Source organism: Drosophila innubila (genome assembly GCF_004354385.1).
Source record: "Drosophila innubila isolate TH190305 chromosome 3R unlocalized genomic scaffold, UK_Dinn_1.0 2_E_3R, whole genome shotgun sequence".
In the NCBI taxonomy this organism is placed as follows: domain Eukaryota; kingdom Metazoa; phylum Arthropoda; class Insecta; order Diptera; family Drosophilidae; genus Drosophila; species Drosophila innubila.
The window spans coordinates 20131955-20149598 of NW_022995380.1; the positions used below are offsets into that span (position 1 = coordinate 20131955).

The 17644-nt window shown below is 39.2% G+C and overlaps 6 protein-coding genes across 10 annotated transcripts; 2 read left to right on the forward strand and 4 right to left on the reverse strand.

Annotated features, from left to right (window-relative positions):
• Positions 1-317: 317 nt before the first annotated feature.
• Positions 318-884, reverse strand: LOC117789941 (protein chibby homolog 1). The gene is made up of 2 exons (XM_034629151.1): positions 466-884; positions 318-399 (listed from the first exon to the last, which is right to left on the reverse strand). Coding segments are annotated over exons 1-2 (327 nt in total). The 5' UTR covers positions 791-884; the 3' UTR covers positions 318-397.
• A 311-nt stretch (positions 885-1195) lies between these two features.
• LOC117791659 (interaptin) lies at positions 1196-2881 on the forward strand. Of its 3 annotated transcripts, none has more exons than XM_034631467.1 (5): positions 1196-1271; positions 1346-1715; positions 1847-2356; positions 2413-2603; positions 2662-2881. In XM_034631467.1, the coding sequence occupies exons 1-5, from the start codon at positions 1237-1239 to the stop codon at positions 2864-2866; spliced, it is 1311 nt and encodes a 436-aa protein (XP_034487358.1). In that variant the 5' UTR covers positions 1196-1236; the 3' UTR covers positions 2867-2881. The 3 variants fall into 3 exon arrangements, with proteins under 3 accessions (XP_034487358.1, XP_034487359.1, XP_034487360.1); XM_034631468.1 differs by having other exon boundaries at positions 2413-2600; XM_034631469.1 differs by having other exon boundaries at positions 2425-2603.
• LOC117791661 (vacuolar-sorting protein SNF8) lies at positions 2869-3917 on the reverse strand. Its single transcript, XM_034631470.1, has 3 exons — positions 3379-3917; positions 3174-3320; positions 2869-3114 (listed from the first exon to the last, which is right to left on the reverse strand). The coding sequence occupies exons 1-3, from the start codon at positions 3846-3848 to the stop codon at positions 2985-2987; spliced, it is 747 nt and encodes a 248-aa protein (XP_034487361.1). The 5' UTR covers positions 3849-3917; the 3' UTR covers positions 2869-2984.
• A 644-nt stretch (positions 3918-4561) lies between these two features.
• On the forward strand, positions 4562-10834 carry LOC117789962 (protein dispatched). The gene is made up of 7 exons (XM_034629182.1): positions 4562-5070; positions 5151-6140; positions 6203-6294; positions 7373-7912; positions 7967-8605; positions 8664-9638; positions 9697-10834. Exons 1-7 carry the CDS (start codon positions 4915-4917, stop codon positions 9896-9898), a joined length of 3594 nt encoding a protein of 1197 aa, XP_034485073.1. The 5' UTR covers positions 4562-4914; the 3' UTR covers positions 9899-10834.
• Positions 6095-7163, reverse strand: LOC117789961. The gene has a single exon (XM_034629181.1). The coding sequence runs from the start codon at positions 7061-7063 to the stop codon at positions 6323-6325; it is 741 nt and encodes a 246-aa protein (XP_034485072.1). The 5' UTR covers positions 7064-7163; the 3' UTR covers positions 6095-6322.
• Positions 10835-10940: 106 nt separating the features above from the next.
• Positions 10941-16809, reverse strand: LOC117789960 (gamma-aminobutyric acid type B receptor subunit 2). Of its 3 annotated transcripts, none has more exons than XM_034629180.1 (12): positions 16526-16809; positions 15980-16461; positions 15742-15922; positions 15461-15679; positions 15106-15401; positions 14686-15049; positions 14516-14626; positions 14010-14234; positions 13258-13591; positions 13093-13195; positions 12140-12546; positions 10941-11761 (listed from the first exon to the last, which is right to left on the reverse strand). In XM_034629180.1, exons 1-12 carry the CDS (start codon positions 16772-16774, stop codon positions 11139-11141), a joined length of 3594 nt encoding a protein of 1197 aa, XP_034485071.1. In that variant the 5' UTR covers positions 16775-16809; the 3' UTR covers positions 10941-11138. The 3 variants fall into 3 exon arrangements, with proteins under 3 accessions (XP_034485071.1, XP_034485070.1, XP_034485069.1); XM_034629179.1 differs by having other exon boundaries at positions 13093-13198; XM_034629178.1 differs by having other exon boundaries at positions 13998-14234.
• Between the last annotated feature and the right edge of the window lie 835 nt (positions 16810-17644).

Genomic DNA, 17644 nt, shown 5'->3' on the forward strand with positions numbered 1-17644 from the left:
TAGTCAACAAAGTCGACCCAGTGTCCAAGGCGGTGTTGCACTGTTAGAGCTCTGCATAATACTTGATAACTTCCAACAGGCATATACTCGTAAACTGATTAGGCAGTTGTTGTACATTGAAGCCTTAGCACTACGATAAAAATGGGTCACAAATAATCCCCACATTTTATAATAAAACAAACTTCCCTTTTTTTTTTTGCTTATATAAATTAATATAATATTTAGAATGTCCTTCTGCTATAAAATTAATTTATGATTCAAAATATGTTTTAAATTTAATACTTAAGGATTTTGAAGAGGATAATTCTATAAGAAAATAAAATTCATGTAAATATTTATTAAAATAAAAAAATTATGTACATCATTTAATCCTTTGTCAGGGCTAGTTGAAGTTCCGTTCTGTATGAAATATATGTAGACTTTAATAGATTGAAGTTTCCTTTGTCTTTATCCTAACCCACTTACATTTCTCCTTCGGTTTCAATTCATTCAGTTCCGTTGCGTGCTCTGCTAGCAAATCCAACATAACCTCGATTTTTAAATTGCACATATTATTTTCCTCTTCTAATGCTCGAAATTTCTTATTTAAACGCAGCATATCATCGACGTCTCCTTTGCGCACCGAATGCATCCAAATGCCATCGGCGAAACGAAGCTTCTTGTTGCCCAGATTGAGTGAAATCTTGCGGAAATCATCAATATCCTCGGTAACAACGGGATAACCAATATTACAGCGATTTACACGCGCTGGAATTGGTTTCGATTCGAATTTCTTGTTGAACAGCGGCATCTCAAAGGACAACTGAAAAGAAATAACAACTGACAGTTGACCACAACGACGTTGCCAGGACAACAGTGACGGAACACAACAGTGCCGGCTATTATGTACAGTTAGTCAAGAAATTTTCTTGACGAAATACAATTTTGCATATTTGTTTTGTATTTTGAATAAAAATAAATAAACCTAATTAATCTCATTATTTTATTAACTTTTTAAATAAATAAAAAAATTTTAATCAAAACTAAAATGCTTTTTTTTTAAATATTTTTTATTTGGTCAAACAATTACTTGTTTAACTGTATATATTGTATACACCAGCTTTGGGGTCACTGAGCTGTCAGAAGTCTGACAGAAGACAGTAAAAAATCTGCCAGCTGAATAGATATAATAATATCAAATATACAATTGAATAATGTGCTTATTTTAAATGAAAAATTTATAAGTTACAGATCGAAATGACACAGGAGGCTAATAACTATGCGTTCCCCAGGTGCGTACCTAAAAAAATGAGAATATACTTGAAAATAAAAGGCCTCCAATATAATTCCTATTGCTCTACTGCAGCTGTGCCGAGGAGGTGGCCGTGTATGTGGAACAACTTGTGAGGAACACCAACGAAGATTTGAAAAACTTTCGACTGGAGCAAACTGCACTTCATTCGCATATAAGTACCATGCTGGACGATAATCAAAACATGAGCAGTAAACTGGAAAAATACCAGAAAATGGAAATCTCGGATGACGTTGAGCATTTGAAACAACAACTTCGTTTGTCAAATGAGGCGCTGTCCAAGGCGCTATCGCAAATTGAGAGATTTAAAGTGGATCGACATTGCATGGAAAAAATCAAAGAATGCGCAGATCGAACAATTAGGAACATGGAAACTGAACTGCAGAGTTATCGTACACAATTGTCTAAGGGTGACAGCCAGCAGGTGAGTTGAAAAAAAATTGAAAATTCGATTTGAATATTAAATGAAATTTAATTTTATATTCATTTCAAATTACAACTGAAAAGAAAATATATATTTAAAAGTTATCTTTTGAAATAAAATTAATTTTTTAGCTATATGACAAATCAATTAAAATGCTGGAGCACAAACTGAATGTTCAACAGGAGAAAATACAAACGCAGGCGAAATTAATCCATGTATTACAAGAGCACAAAAAGCACTCTGGAGAACAGATTAAAGATCTACAATCAGAGTTAAACGAGCGTAAACAGGATATGGATAATCAGGAAGAAAATAATGCAAAGATTAGTAGTTTAAATAAACAGCTGAAGGAGTGCAGCAAATCCTTGCAACACACTCGGGCGATGCTTGAGAAGAGCACCAAACGAGAGAAAATGGCCATGTTAAAGGTTCAAGAAGCTATCGAAATTAATGAGGCCACCCAGCGAGAGAAGGAAGATGCTGAAAAGCTTGCGGAAACGTATAAGGAGGAAGCCACACAACTGGCCACCAACATTGGCAACATAATGGATGAAGCCGCCAAGCGTGTGGACAATGAAGTCGAACAGCTCAAGACGAAGCTCGCGAAAAGGGATAAGACGATATTATCGCTGCGGGAAAAGGTCTGACCATTATCTTATATGAACTATACAATTCTCATAAAGTATTCCCAACGTAGTTCAACCATCAGATGGCCGAGCACAAGTCCGTGGTGCAGTCACTGGAAGATCGATACAATCGTATGACCCAAAAATATGAGCAGACACTTAAATTAAACGAGAAACTTGAGGCACATGTAGAGAGTTGCAACAAGCGTCTCATTAATATGGAACAATGTACCTTCAAGGAAGAAGAGCATCCTCTCAAGTGGTAATCATTCCATATGAATTCATCCCTTGTGTATTTATCATTTCTCTTACATTTACAGCAAGAATGACAGCGATCCACCACTAGAGTATTATGTGCATGCTTATAAGGATATGAAATCCCACTACAAAAGTATTGTAAATGATTTAACAAAAAGATTCGAAGCTGAATTTGAAAGCCTCCAAAAGGAAAAGTGTGAACTGCAGGCCGAAAATGAAATATTGAGAAGTGGTCCTGCTGGAGACGGCATCGGAAAATTCTTATAGTATTTATGTATACATGTATATACATGTACTTATATTTTATAGTTGCTAAATAAATATGTATGTACAGACTCGACATATTTTTGACATAATTATAGTTAATAAATTTCTGTGCGAAAAACTATGCGGCATTGCGGCCAGGGAACAAACTGGGAAACCAGTAACTTGGTGCATCCGATTGTCTATCAATCCAGCAGAGACCTTCACCCAATACTTTGTCTAGTGCCTGCTTTGTCCGGTAGTCGGTCCATCTAAAATAGGGAAAATATTTAGAAATTTGTAGAACTCTGCAGTTGAGATAAATCCATACCCCAAATCTTTTATGAGCTGCTTTTGAGTAACACAGCCCAATTCTGTATTGGATGCAGCACTGAGTATGTTTGTTTCTTCCATGCTTAGCTCGCCCGGAATAGATTGAACCATGTATTTGCCTTTGCCCAGCTTATGGATAACAAAACTGAAAATCAGGGTAATGTGAATTAGTAATGGGAATCTCCTAGCAACGTTTAACTTACCCATTGCCAAAGATGCTCAATTTTTTCGCCGCCATTAGTATATCCTCCTTTGTAATCTCTTGATGCACTGCATTCTGACCACGAGCAGCTATAAGTCGACGACGCAGTTCATCCAGTTCCATAAGGCCACCAGTTTTGTGATTGGCAGCAAGGCAAACTTCCACAACCTGCACACTGAGCTCGTAATAAAAGTCGCCCATGCCAAGCACACTCCAGAATCCTTTACCAGTGGCCAGAGGATCCACACCAATGGCAGCACACATCTCCTGAAACTGCTTACGGAACTGAGAATTCTTGCGAATATCCTCCTTGTGCTTCATGGCAAACTCTTCTAATTTATTGCGGAACACATCCAATTGCTTAGTCATTTGCTCCAACTGGGATTCCTGCAAATCGGCTCCCTTATCCTTATATTTCTCTGCAGCCAACTTTTGCTGTTGTATGGCACCCAACCCCACTCGGCGGCGCATATTGACCAAAACTTATTTTATTGTTTATTATTTCTACAATTTCAATCAGCTGTTTCCAAAGTAGTTCATGAGTAGAGTCATTTCGTTCTAAAAAAGTTCAAGTGAATGAATTGGTCACTGAACTGAACGAGTAAACTTATTCATTCTTTCATGAACTATATAGTTCAATTTTTTAAATTTTGTTGTTTAAATTAAACAGTTTAATTGTTCAATTGGTTATTGTAAATTACACTTTACAAAAATCGAAAATATTTCTTCTATAAAACGCTTTCCTACCCACAATGTCGCCACCTGGCCCGACCGAAAGGTTCACTGTTCTGGCAATATGCACCACATTAGGTCAAATGACAAAATTGGTAACTTAAAAATTTTCACCTTTTTTTTCAATTTCTTAATTTTAAGGCTAGAGTATTTTAAATTTGTGCACAATTTTTGTTAGAATTTTCTGTTGTTTTTAGTATATTTTTTTTTTAAATTAAATTTGTAAATTTAATTAAATTTTTAAAATGCTTGCCTTAATTTTGTGTAATTTTGAGTCTTAAATTTTCTTAAAATTATTAATTCGTTGCAAAATGATGGTGCTTTGATATTTGCAAATACCTAAATTTAAATTTATCGCTACTGGCGCCGAGTATTTTCCGCAACTTATATCGATTGTGCTTCAATCGATATTTATCATTAAAATCGATATACTATATGTACATCACTAGTGCATTTTGCTTGTGTTTTTACGCATTTTTTGCATTCGCATTTTTTATTCATTTTAGTTTTAGTTCTCAGCGTGTGGTTTATTTCGCGTGCATTTAAAGAAAATGTTAAATCATTTTTCCTCACATCAAGAGAATAAAGTGAACTATAACCAGAGATAAACAATCATAATTTGCAAGGCAGGTCCCGACATTATCTACAACATAAACAACAACAATAGCACTGCCCCCAGGACATTATTTGCCCAAGGTTATTTGAAATTCTACAAGCTGCGGCTGCACTGATGAAAACAAACTGAATGAGTTAATTTGCGAATATATTGTCGAGCGGGCGGCGTTGCCGTTGCTGCTGCTTCGGCATGTTGTGTTTCGACTCGGAGAAGATGAACTGGTATTACCATGTGCTGGCACGGCGACCGTACCTGGTCGTCATATCCATTGCCGTCTATTGCGTGGCCTGCATAATAGTTGCACTAATATTCAACGACCTGCCCGATTTCAGTGACCCCACCTTGGTAAGTATGCTCATTATGCCCAGGGCAATAAATCAATTCTACGCATGCTCACACTTTAATAAAACACTCACATATTGCAGGGCTTTGAGACGCGAGGCACCGAAATAGGTAAAAGGCTGACCGCTTGGCATAATCTGGAAGAGGAGTGCAATGGAAACGGTGCCTTGTTCTCCAATCCCACGGATCTGTTGCAAAAGCTAGAATATGAAAAGACACGCGGTGTTCCGCGACATCAACATCTCAATCATAAACGACATAAAAACCCACGACGAAAACACAAAAATAATAAGCGACGCAAGGAGCACAGGAAAAACCAGCACGACGAAGTGGCTCACAAATTGATGGCAATCAACAAGCGTCTAAAAGCAACCAAAAGTCCACTAAGCGACAAGTGGATGGGCGACAGCGGAGTGTTCCGTGACTACGAGGTCACCAATGACAGCAGTCCCTCCTTGCTAGAACCGACCAGACGCAGCGAACAGATCGAGTATGGTCATAATACGACGTTCGTGGATGAGGACGAGCATCGTGACCGTGTGCAAAGCAAGAAGAGCACATGGCGTATACTGAAGCAAGCTGCGTTACCCAACGATGGTTGGTCCAACTCGAAAGTGCGCCAACCCATCGAAGGATTCTTCTGTGATTCCTCACCTCACAAAGACTACTCGCACTTTGTGGTGCAACGCATTGGACCCAATGCAACTGACTCGTTATTTGATTTAAACGGCATGTTAGCCATGTGCCAGTTGCAAGATCAAATCGCCTCTGTACCCAGTTACCAGGCATTTTGTGAGCCCGAAATGTTGACTTCAAACTGCTGTCGTCCTTGGTCGCTGCCTAACTATGCCACACTGTTGGCCAATAAGAGTTCCTGTTTTGATCTGACCACAGAGGATGTTTCATTATTACAAACCCTGCTGTTGAATTGCTATGAGTATTATCATTACCTAAAGCTAGACATCAATTGTAACGATTTAAATCGATGCTATGCTCCGGAGGAATGCACGCGACACAATTTGGTCTTTAACGTGCTCAACTTTCTGAGCGATTTTGGCTTTATTAAACCAAATGTGAGTAATTAATGTCAGCTTAAGTAGCTCAGTTGTATGTTCATTTCCCTTTTTTTTTGCAGGACACGAATGTTTATTTGAAATACGCAATGATTTTTGTGCCCGTTCGACACTCCAGTCAAATCCTGCCGCTCTTTCACGAATGGGAAAATGTGTAAGTTGTAAAGATTGTAAAATTATGTCTAGTATTTGCGTAACGTATAACGATCAATAGGTCCTGAAGGCATTTTGCCATCCTTTGCTGTAACCACAGCTGGCACGCATATTTCTTCGTAGTATGTGCTCAAATCATATTTACGAAATAGTTTACGCATATTTTTAAGAAAGTTCTCCATGGTCATATCCTTAGGCGGTGGTCTACTATATAAACTGCCGCCGAATCTCTTTAGTTCATCAAGTCGATTATAGTAATTGCCATATGTCGTTTGAATATCCTTCGATTTGCAATTGGGATCACCGATGTCGGCCTTAATGGTTCTCTGGCTTATCAACGATACGTATTCATTCGGCGAATAATCCGAGCCATAACAAGTCTTCTGCAAGTCCTTTAAGAATTCTTCAACTTGATCGTATCGCACTGGAGGACACTCAAAGAAGAGCTTGTAGATCTCTTCGTTACACCACTTTGTGCGCATCAAGAATTGACGATACTCCTCACGCCAATCCATGGCATATGGCCAAGTGCGTGTCTTCATTTCGATATTGTTCACTTTAAGATTGTTCGCATAATGGCCAGAGATCAATGCCGCATCAGTTTGATGACGAAATAGCCGCTTTGGTTTATATATGCGACCATCGAACATGTGATTCACAAAGTCCTTTTTCGTCGTCGTCTTCTTCTTTATGCACTTGGGCAACAGTTCATTGACGTCCACTGCAGCCAAGCGTTCGCTGCGTGTTTTGGATTCCTGTGCAGTTGCCATGTCCTCTAAACCTATTTTGCTTTAATTTAAATAACTTACTTTTGTGTTTAAAATTTACCTTGATTTGTAGATGATTGTATTAATATATTCCCTGTAGGAATTGAGACAAGTTGTACAAAGAGTACCAAATTGGATGGAACAAAATTTTTCTAATTTTACTACTTTCAACAGTTTCTTTTTTTTTCCTAGTTATTGATTCCTTTTTTTCATCTCCTTACAGGATTCTATAAATTTAATTCACAGTTTCTTTTGCGAGGCACTAAAAATTTCTAATCTAATATCCATTACTTCATTTGGTTTTATTTATAGCGATCTGAGCAACGAACTGGTTGAAGTTATTGGCATGGATTTGGGTTTGGAAAACGATCTTTTTAGCGAGCTGTTGCTTACTGATGTTTGGTTGGTATCTCTGGGCGGACTCTTTGTCATGGCCTGCGTTTGGTTATATACAGGATCCGCCTTTATCACAGTGATGTCCTGCTGTGCCATTTGCTTCTCGCTGGGATTAGCCTACTTTGTCTACACTTTGGTCTTTGAGTTTAGCTTCTTTCCCTACATGAATCTACTTGCCGTTGTGGTTATCATTGGCATTGGTGCCGATGATGTCTTCTTGTTTCTTAAGATCTGGCAGTGTGTGCTGGCCGAGCGCTTTAGCAAGAGCAGCACATTGAATACACAGTCAACGCTGCCCACACCATTGGAGCATAATGAGCATACGGAAACATTGGAGAATTTAATGGCTCTGACCATGCGACATGCGGCTGCCTCTATGTTTGTCACGTCAATAACAACAGCGGGTGCCTTTTATGCCTCGTACAGCAGCTCCATAACGGCTATAAAATGCTTTGGGTAAGACCATCACATATCAAATATTATCACTAACTAACATCACAAAATTTGCAGAATCTTTGCTGGAACTGTTGTGGTCACAAACTATCTGCTCATGATCACCTGGCTGCCCGCATCGGTTTCAATTATGGAGCGTCTTTTTGCCAGTCGCATGTCCTGCCAACAGCATTTGGCACAAAAGCTGATCAACGCCTGCAAAAAGTCAATTAATCGTTTTTGTGAATTATTTGAGGAGCGCATCACACACAGCATTATGAACTATGCATTTTTATGGATAATAATCTTTTCAATCCTTGGCACAGCAAGTGCGATCATTGTCTTTTGGTATCCGGGTCTGCAGCTGCCAGAGAAGCCACATTTTCAATTGTTTGTCTCACATCATCCCTTTGAAATTTACACCAAGCTTCGACATCAGTTTTGGTTCGAGAAGCCGCTGCAAGGATTTGAGAACGCCAATATGAGCATGCGTTTCATTTGGGGAGTGGAGGCGGTGGACGATGGCGATTATACAAACCCGAACTCATACGGCAACCTACACTATGACAATAATTTTAATATATCAAGCAAAGAGTCACAGATTTGGGTGCGCAACTTTTGCCAAAATATGCGACAGCAGCCATTTTATCAAGAGACTTTTAGCTTCTTGTTGCCAAATTGTTTTATTGAGAATTTTATTCGATTCATGGAGCGAAGGTAAGTTAACTGGCAGACAAAGTTGTACAAGTATTTAAATCAATTCTATCTTTTTCAGATGCATTGATGAAATGGACACAACGCGCACAGATCTCACACCTTGCTGCAATGCACAGTTTCCTTTCGAGCCACACATATTCGAGCTGTGCTTGCCCCAATGCATATCAAATCTGTGTGAAACGAGATTCTATCGAGAGATTCAGAGCAAAGCGGGTCCCAAGTTTGCAGCTGCTCCCAACCATCTAGACCAATATTTGGAGAGCAACAGCAGTAACGAGAGCTATAGCCTGGAGACACAACTGCTCGTCAAGGCGTTAATCATTGAGTTCGATTCAAATGTCGGCCATAGCACCATCTATAGCAACATTAAAGTGTTTTACGAGAGAGTTGAGAGTTGGTTTCAGCAGCAACTCAGCACGGCACCACTAGAGTTACGTGGCGGTTGGTTTATAAGCGATTTAAATTTCTATAATGTTCAGGATACCCTCTCGAATGACACAATCGTCTCCATTGTCCTGGCCATGGCCGCTTCGCTTGTGGTCCTGCTTTGCTTTACGCTCAATCTGATCATCTCTATATATGCTGTTATTACCGTCTCTCTGACAATTTTCAATACCGTGGCTGTGCTAATTTTACTCGGTTGGCAACTGAATATTCTGGAGAGCATTGCCGTATCGACGGCCATTGGCCTCGCTGTAGATTTTAGTTTGCATTATGGCATACACTATCGCCTGTCGCCATCCAAGGAGCGTGTCGCAGCCACAGAATTTGTGCTGTCCCGAATCATTGGACCTACGGTTATGGCGGCGGCAACAACTGGCTTTGCCGGTGGCATCATGATGGCATCAAATATACTACCCTACATACAGATTGGCATCTTCCTGGTTGTGGTCATGGTTACCAGCTGGTTGTATGCCACCTTTTTCCTAATGAGCATGCTCAAAGTGGCCGGACCCCAATATGGTTTCATGCAACTGGGTTGGCCAAAATTGCGTAAACGTCGCACGGCAAAGGCCAATAAATTCTACGAACGGTAAGTCTATTGCTTATTGACTTTTATTGAGTATTAACTGAAATTTTTTGGTCAACAGAAAACCCAGTCAAATTATTGCCAGTGAGCAGCTGTTAACGCCCACCAGTTCAGCCATTGTTGAGATGGCCAATTCGGAGACACATGAACTAGAATCTCTGAATTCCAATAGCCAGATTAAGACAATATCGGGCACAGAAAGTGGACATACGTTGCCTGCTCTGCCCGTGGACTTTGAGCACTCATTCCAAACCGTGCACTAGGGTATAATATCAAACTGCAGCCGCGACAATTTGCATTTTTATACAGGGCAAAGCTGTGAAGCTACCCAGCATACAACTACTTTGTTAGCATTAAGCAAAAGCTCAAAGAGGCAAAAAGTTTGCGTAAATGTTTGCAACATTTTATACTTTGAGAGATATAGAGATATGATGATGATATTGACATTAGATAGAGATAATAACAAGTGATGGATTGAGAGAGCGTTCAAAATATTTTAAGCTTGAGCAAACGACTCTTTAGAGTGCTATTTAAAAAAGACTTCAAGCCAGTTGCAATGCGCATTTTTACTTAATTATTGTAACGTTCGACGCCAGGAGCCAAAAGTTGGCTCACATTTGTAAACTGAAGCAATTAGCGGAGAGTACTGGGTACGTCCAAAAAAATAACTGTACGACGGCACAATGTCGGTATTATTAGTTTATAGAAGTTTTTAGTGAAGCATTAATGAATGTTTATGTATTATCTATATACTTAACTGTAATCAAAACTATTTATACTCTGAATTTCTATTAGCTGTTAAACTCGGACAACAATGTTGGCGCCGTTATTAAATTAGAATGTATGTATACAATATATATAGTTACCATATATGGTAGTTATACACACATGCATACACTTCTATATAATGTACGTTGATGTACTAAATGTGTTGTCTATCCTAGATGTAAACGTTCAAAACACATACACACACACACACTCACGTTTGTAATAACCATGTAACTGTGATACAGAAGGTGACAAAATGAAAATATTTAAAAAAAAAAGTCTATGTTTATACAGACAATGAGAGTTAGAAAAAAAAAAAGAAATCTTGACGTATTGTACTTAACTATACTTGAAAAACCTTGTACTTCCTTAATTGAACTTAAACAAATGTGTTGAGGTGATTTAATAAATGTTACTTGTGAAACAAACTATTTAATTATATATTTTATTATAGCCTCTTAATGTTGCTGGAATATCCTTTCTTACCTATTATACCTATTTTTACTTATTAACAATTATGAAGAACAACAGTGACAGTTACTTATATCAATTATTCTTTTTTTATTTCTCAACTAAATTTCAATACTATGGTGTGCTTGCAATTTACGAAATTCTGTATCTTGCTTCACTTTAGTAGACATTGCATTCCATGTGGAGTTTAAGGAGTCTGTACCTACAAATCAACCCAAACGGCTAAAAACTGTATCCGACATGCTCGGATTTCATCATTTTCGATTACAAGTACTCAACGATATCGCATTTGATGGATATATTTGGACAGCTCTGTCCAACGACACTGCGACCACGATAGTTGGGACTCTTCTCCGTGAGCAGTTTGCGGAATATGGGTAATATGGCCGTCTCGCCCTCGATGAGTTCCGTCTCGGAGCTGGCACCATAGATGGAATGCTCGGTTTTATTGCGTTGTTTCCTTTGCTTATCCGGCGCCACATTCGGTGAGCTGTGATGATGTGCCGCATGCTGAATGTTGGAGTTGCGATTGAATTTGCGAGGTTGAGCACATTGCTGCACGCTGATTGGAGTTGGCTCGCGTTCCCGCTCGCTGTCCGTCTCACTCTGACAAATGGTGCCCTTCTGTGGCTTGGGTCGATGCTTATTGCGATTCTTTTCCGAGACGGAGCGCTGAATGGGCGAGGTTGTGCTCTGATCATAGGCCATCACGTGTCCATGGTGCTCGGAACAACGCTGTGGACTGGCATAAGTCCGTTGCGACTGCCGGGAATGTTGCTTGGCATGTGAGAGCGTATGTGTGTCCCAGAGATCGCTTTGCGAGACAACAAAGTTTGACTTGAGCGCCGATCCCATACTTGTCCGTCGATGGTCCGAGGCAGAGGGAGCTGTCACAAGTGGGAATATGTTCTTTATTTTTTGTATAACTTTTATTTAAATCTAAATTAAATATTTTGAGATTAATATTATTTTTAGTTTTAACAATGGTAAGATATAAATTTGTAAATAAAATATAAATTTTAACATGCAATTATTGTGACTAGTGCCTTAAAATAAGTAAACCTTGAAACACTTGGATAAAAGTAAATTAATTAAGTAAAAATAATAAATAATATAGATATATATAGTCGGACATTTTTCCCAAAATAAATCAATCGCTGGTACAGAGTATGCATATAAATGAGTTTAACTAAAAATATGTTACTTGAAAAACAACTGATGCTGATGTACCAATCATATTGGCCATGGGTGCGTCAACTACTTACTCTTGATAACGCCTGGAGTTCCGGGTTTGCTGTGCGGACAAACGTTGCTCAGCTCCGATTGTGAGGTGGAAATGTTCGTGGAGGAGTTTCGATGTGTGGTACTGTACTTGGGCTTTGCCGTTGGCGTCTGACTGCCGCTTTCGTAGTGGCGGGATGAATTGGATTGTCGACGTTCCCGCATGGCAGCACAGTCGCCAGTTTCTACTGTTCTCCATATTGGCATATGTCTGGTCTGTTCTCCAGAATGTCGTGATGATGCTTGTTGTTGTTGTTGTTGCTGCTGCTGATGTTGCTGTTGTTGCTGCTGCAATTGCTGCTGCTGCTGCAGATGTTGTTGCAACTGCTGCTGTATGGGTTGCATCATAGCAGGCGCATGATGCTCTACAATTGATTGTTTCTTCTTTTTGCTGTTTAAATAGAAATTTATTAATAAATTTTTCAGATATTTACAGCAATGAATATACATACAAACACAAATGAAAAAAATGTTGCATATAAATATTCACTTTGGCCTTCATTACTTTTTATGCAAGAAAATCTGTAATGAGCTCCTTAATTTATTCTTATCTTAACTAGTATTGTATTTCTTAAATATTTATTCTTATTTTCAAGCTTTTATTATGCTTCTTTTGACCTGAACTAACATTTAAGACTTCAGGTTGAGCTGAATATACTGTAATATTGTAAAAAACTTTATCCAGATAGCAAATAAATTTAGTTTTGTTATGACAGTTTGAAGATGGTCAGACTTTGGAACTAGCAAGCTTATGATACAAGTCAAAGCTTTAATAAAATTTTAGCTATTAGATCCAACTAGTTATTAGATCAATTTTATCTTTAACTTTATCTTTTATAATTTTTAGGCAATCATTTATTTAATTGATAGTAAAAAAAAAATAGCTTTATAAATTTAATTTATGGTCATGAGTTTATATGAGTTTCAAAGTACTTACGGCGGCAACGACGGAGCCAGTGTCGTGGACTGGACAGAGACAAATGAATTGTCCATTTCAACATGCGTGGAGGTAATGCTATCCACGGAGGTCAGCTCGGTAACTTCTAAGTGCAAACCGTAAGCAATGAATGAATATGTTAGGTGAGAAACCATTGACACTCACCTGTAGTACTCGGCATCTCTCGTCGCACGGGTGGAGCTGAGAGTCTGGCAATATCTTCGCTTAGGATGGGCTCCAGGTCAGTGGTGCCACCGGAGCAAGTGACGCCATCGATCCACTTGCGTGCCTCCGGTCCCAGTTTGCGGATCAGCGCCTGCAGCTCGTTCTCCTTCTCCATGAGAGCTTTGCGGAAGCGGGAGTTGGTATTCTTCACATCGCGCAGACGCTGTTCCAGCTCACAGACCGAGGAATCGCGTCGGTTTTTAGACATGGGACGCAATGTGGCACGTACTCGTTTGTCCACAACTCCTTGAGGATTGCGCTTGAGTTCCACAAGCTGAAAGTCGATGGAGATACATTAGATTAATTGACGGTGAAAGTAATCACTTCACAGCAAGGATAAAACAACTATAAGAGTTGATATAGGACAGACTATATAGTCAGTAATGCCAGCAAACATTGCTGTCATATAAAAGTAGAAATAAAAATGTGGATAGGATTACATTAAGGTTAGATTAAGTATATAGTTAGCATGTAGTGTTATGTAGCGCATTCAAAGTTTTGAATTTAGTTTAGTGCGTTTAGAAATGACAGAATGATCATATTCAAAGATTGAATAGATCAAGCAAACATTCGTTATATTAACAACATTCATATTACAAATGTACATAAAATGTCTGCGTATGCAATTAATTCATGTACAGATGTATATAACAGCTACAAAAACTACAAAACTTCCTTACTACCAGTCTTACTTTCGGTACGAACACCAAACACAAAGTGGCTGTCGTACAAAAAATTATAAAAAACGAGAGTAAGACAAAAACTAAATCCTTGCGATCCGATAGCACCAGCGAAATGGCTGCGCCGGCGATACAGGTGATGAACACATTATAGACTGAGAAACCAATATGCTTGGAATCATTAAGTGCTGGTATGGAGACATGTCGGGTTTCCCAGGCCAAGAAGGCGCCGAAAACCTGCAGCGAAACAGGAAATAATAAATCATTAAAAACTTTTCATATTAGTTTCATTTTTCAATTACAAATTTTAGACTATTTAAATATTGAGTTCTTAACTATGCTTAGTTTAATCTTATTATTAATAAACTATCTTTCGTTGAATTTGAAATATCATGTTGTTTCTTAAGTCATAATATTCTTAATTTTTTTCAAATTGTATATTAAATTTTATAAACAATTTCTGCATGCAATTGTTATAAATAAATAAAAGAATTAATATAATGTTCAAATCTACTTACCAATAACAAGCCCTTATATGCATAGATAATGCTAACAAATATCGTCATATGCTCCGATTGGCAGTATTCATTCTCGGGTATTATAAGCACATCATCAATATTCTCATGATGCTGCCAGGTAAAGAATTACTTAAGTATTATTCATATAGAAGAGATGATCTGATGCTCACCTTTGGCTCTAGCTGCTTGGTCTCCCGATAGAAAGGATCAGCTATCTGCCAGGTGGTTATAATAGCTATATCTATGGCCAACAACACGCCCACAACCATAAACAACTGATAGTCCTTGATCACCTTCTTGTTGAGCTTTAGATCCGTGAAGATCGAGTGCACACGCCACGTCTTGGAGAACATGGCACCAAAGGCCAAGCTGAAGCCAGCCATAAGGATCCAAGCTCGTGCCGTGCAGATGTAGGGAAAGGCGGCAACACTGCTCAGGGTGGTGTCCAGGCCGAGGAATATAATGCTCAGATATGTCAACATGCAGCCAACAATGATCAGATTATTCAAATGCGGACTGGACATTTTGATGTAGCTACAAAGGAAATTACAGGCTTAAAATAAGCATTCCAGATGATCGACTTCTCTTACCGTTGATTGCGATACTTGATGTTGAAGGCGAGAAAAACGGTGGCTATAATCACGCCAATAACAGAGGCGCTGGCTGACACAATGTATATGGTGGGATTGACCTGACTGTGTTCTATGTAGACCACAGTGCGATCCTTGGGCGGCGACTTGCCCACCCAACGCACTGGCCTGCCCAATGTCATGTCCAAGTGCGCCTGCTGGGAGTGATATTCACCGATCTTCTCCATTTGTCCCAATTGAAACTGGGTTATCAAAATGTTTGCCTTGCGCTCGTTGTTGTAGAAGCGCACAGGACCCTAGACGAAACAATTGAGATCAGTCTATAGTTCACAAATGTGTATTCTAGAATACATACAGTTACTCCTTCAAAGGATGTGTTACGTAGTGCCTCTAGGAAGATGTTCTCCCAATCCTTGACACGATAATCAAAATGTGTCAGCAGATCTTCACGTTTCTCAGCCACGTACTGAATGGCCAAGGCGGCTGCCCAGATGCCATCATAGGTGTAGCCATGGAAGCGCGAGTATTCCGTGCCGCGTAATCTATCATACTCCACCAGATACTCATCCGCCGTCTGCAGTGGACAATAAATAACATATTGAATTCGATTCCACTATAAATTAAAAATATGCTTACAATGCCGGCCACTGTTATATCTCCACTGGTTGATAATGGTAATAGGTCCACCAACATGGCACCTTCCAGGGCCGTGGCAATCTCCTCCACAGTACACTCACTGTCCAGCGTGACGTTCCACCAATCCGTCGTGTAAGTGGCCATAATCAGCCATTGATAAGCTCGTCCATACATCTCCAATCTGTAAAATAAGCATATAATCAACACCTAATCCTGGCAAGCTTTGAGTAAAACTCACTTGTAAGCTTCGCAAAATACTTTCCGGGCAAAGTGTTCATTGAAATTGCCCAAAATGATGCGTACATCCTTTTCACGTAGTTTCTTGAGTGACTCGGCGACATCATTGACAAAGCTTTGGGTCTCCACCACCTCGAGCTCCATGGAGTCCAGATCCGCGACCATATGATTGTGTGGCAGGGAATAGCGTGGTTCATTCTGATAAACGGTGCCCACTCGTGTCCAGTTAAACTCCCTGAGCAATGCCAGGCGTGGCGCATTGAATGCATTCTCCGAGGGCACCACTCGAAAGAAATTGGGAAACGCATCCTTGGTGAACATGGGATGAGTGTCCGCATAGCTAAGCTGGGTGAGATGCCAGTGCTTGCTGGCCTTGGCTATGGGATCGGTGACGTGGGTGCAGGCGGCACCAAAGAGCATCACCTTGTTGGGACCCGAGTGCATCATGTCGAAAAAGGACTTCACGCCCACAGCAGCATTGCACTGGGATTGTAGAAGTAGAATTATGAATACCATATCTCTTAACTGCAGGAGTTGTTTCATTTACCTGTGTGTCATTCCACCACATGTGCAGTCTGTAGTTTGTCAATATCTGTGGATGCTCATTGACGTGACCCAGCGCCAATTTAACACTAGGCATAACTCCCCGTCCCGTATACGAGTTCTCCACGCCATCGCCATACGGAAAAAAGCCAGCTATATAAACATCCGAGCGCTTGGCAGTTCTCGCCTGAATCAAGACCAGACAGAGGCCAAGGCACAGCAATAGTGACCGTAATAATTGTGGGTGGAACATGTTTGATGCGCGGGCTGCCAATCGATAACGGTAAGTTGAGTCTCATTACAAGTGCATCAGCAAATGTGGAATGTATCACGTGTGGAATGTATGTACAATGGCTCTCAGCTTATTTGACCCACTAGTTTTACATATTAGTAATATGATATTACACATTTTAAATGAATTTATATTTAAAGTGAATTAGCTATAATTAAAATTTAAACGCGAACTAGTTAATTGCTGTTTAGATTTAAGAATATTTTCTTTAATAGTCTAAAATGTGAAGATGTCAAATATGCTGTGAGCCACTGAATAATACATCTAATCAAATAATTTATTAAACAATAAAGGCACTTATTTTATTTAATATAGAAAATTGATTTTTTATATGTTGCTAGTTATCCTTAGAATGGTTCTTAGCAGCAGTTAACAATTAATGAAATAATGAGATCCATTTTTATTTTTAAAAACAAAAAGCCAATATGTAAATATATTTATTTGTCAAAACAATTACACTACTAACTGTACGTATTTGTACAAAGCCTTCAGAGGCCAATTTCTTTTTCAAAGTCAAGCCCAGTAACAATATCAATTTAAAATTGGTTCAAGGTGCTGCTGCGCCGGATAGGCATGCGTGTCCATGCATGTCACTAGAAAATCGACATGCACACACACACACACATGCATATATGGTTTAGTCCTTGCACTAAATTATAGCAACTTAAAACAAAAACAAGAATTCACAGTATTCACAATATAATATAATGCCAGCTTATGCTTATAGTCTTGAACCCTTTTTAGGATAATAAACTTGATGTTTTTATGTTAAAAAGTACACTAGATTCTGCGATTTTTGCACCAGTTATTTGAGACAAAGTCGTATACTTA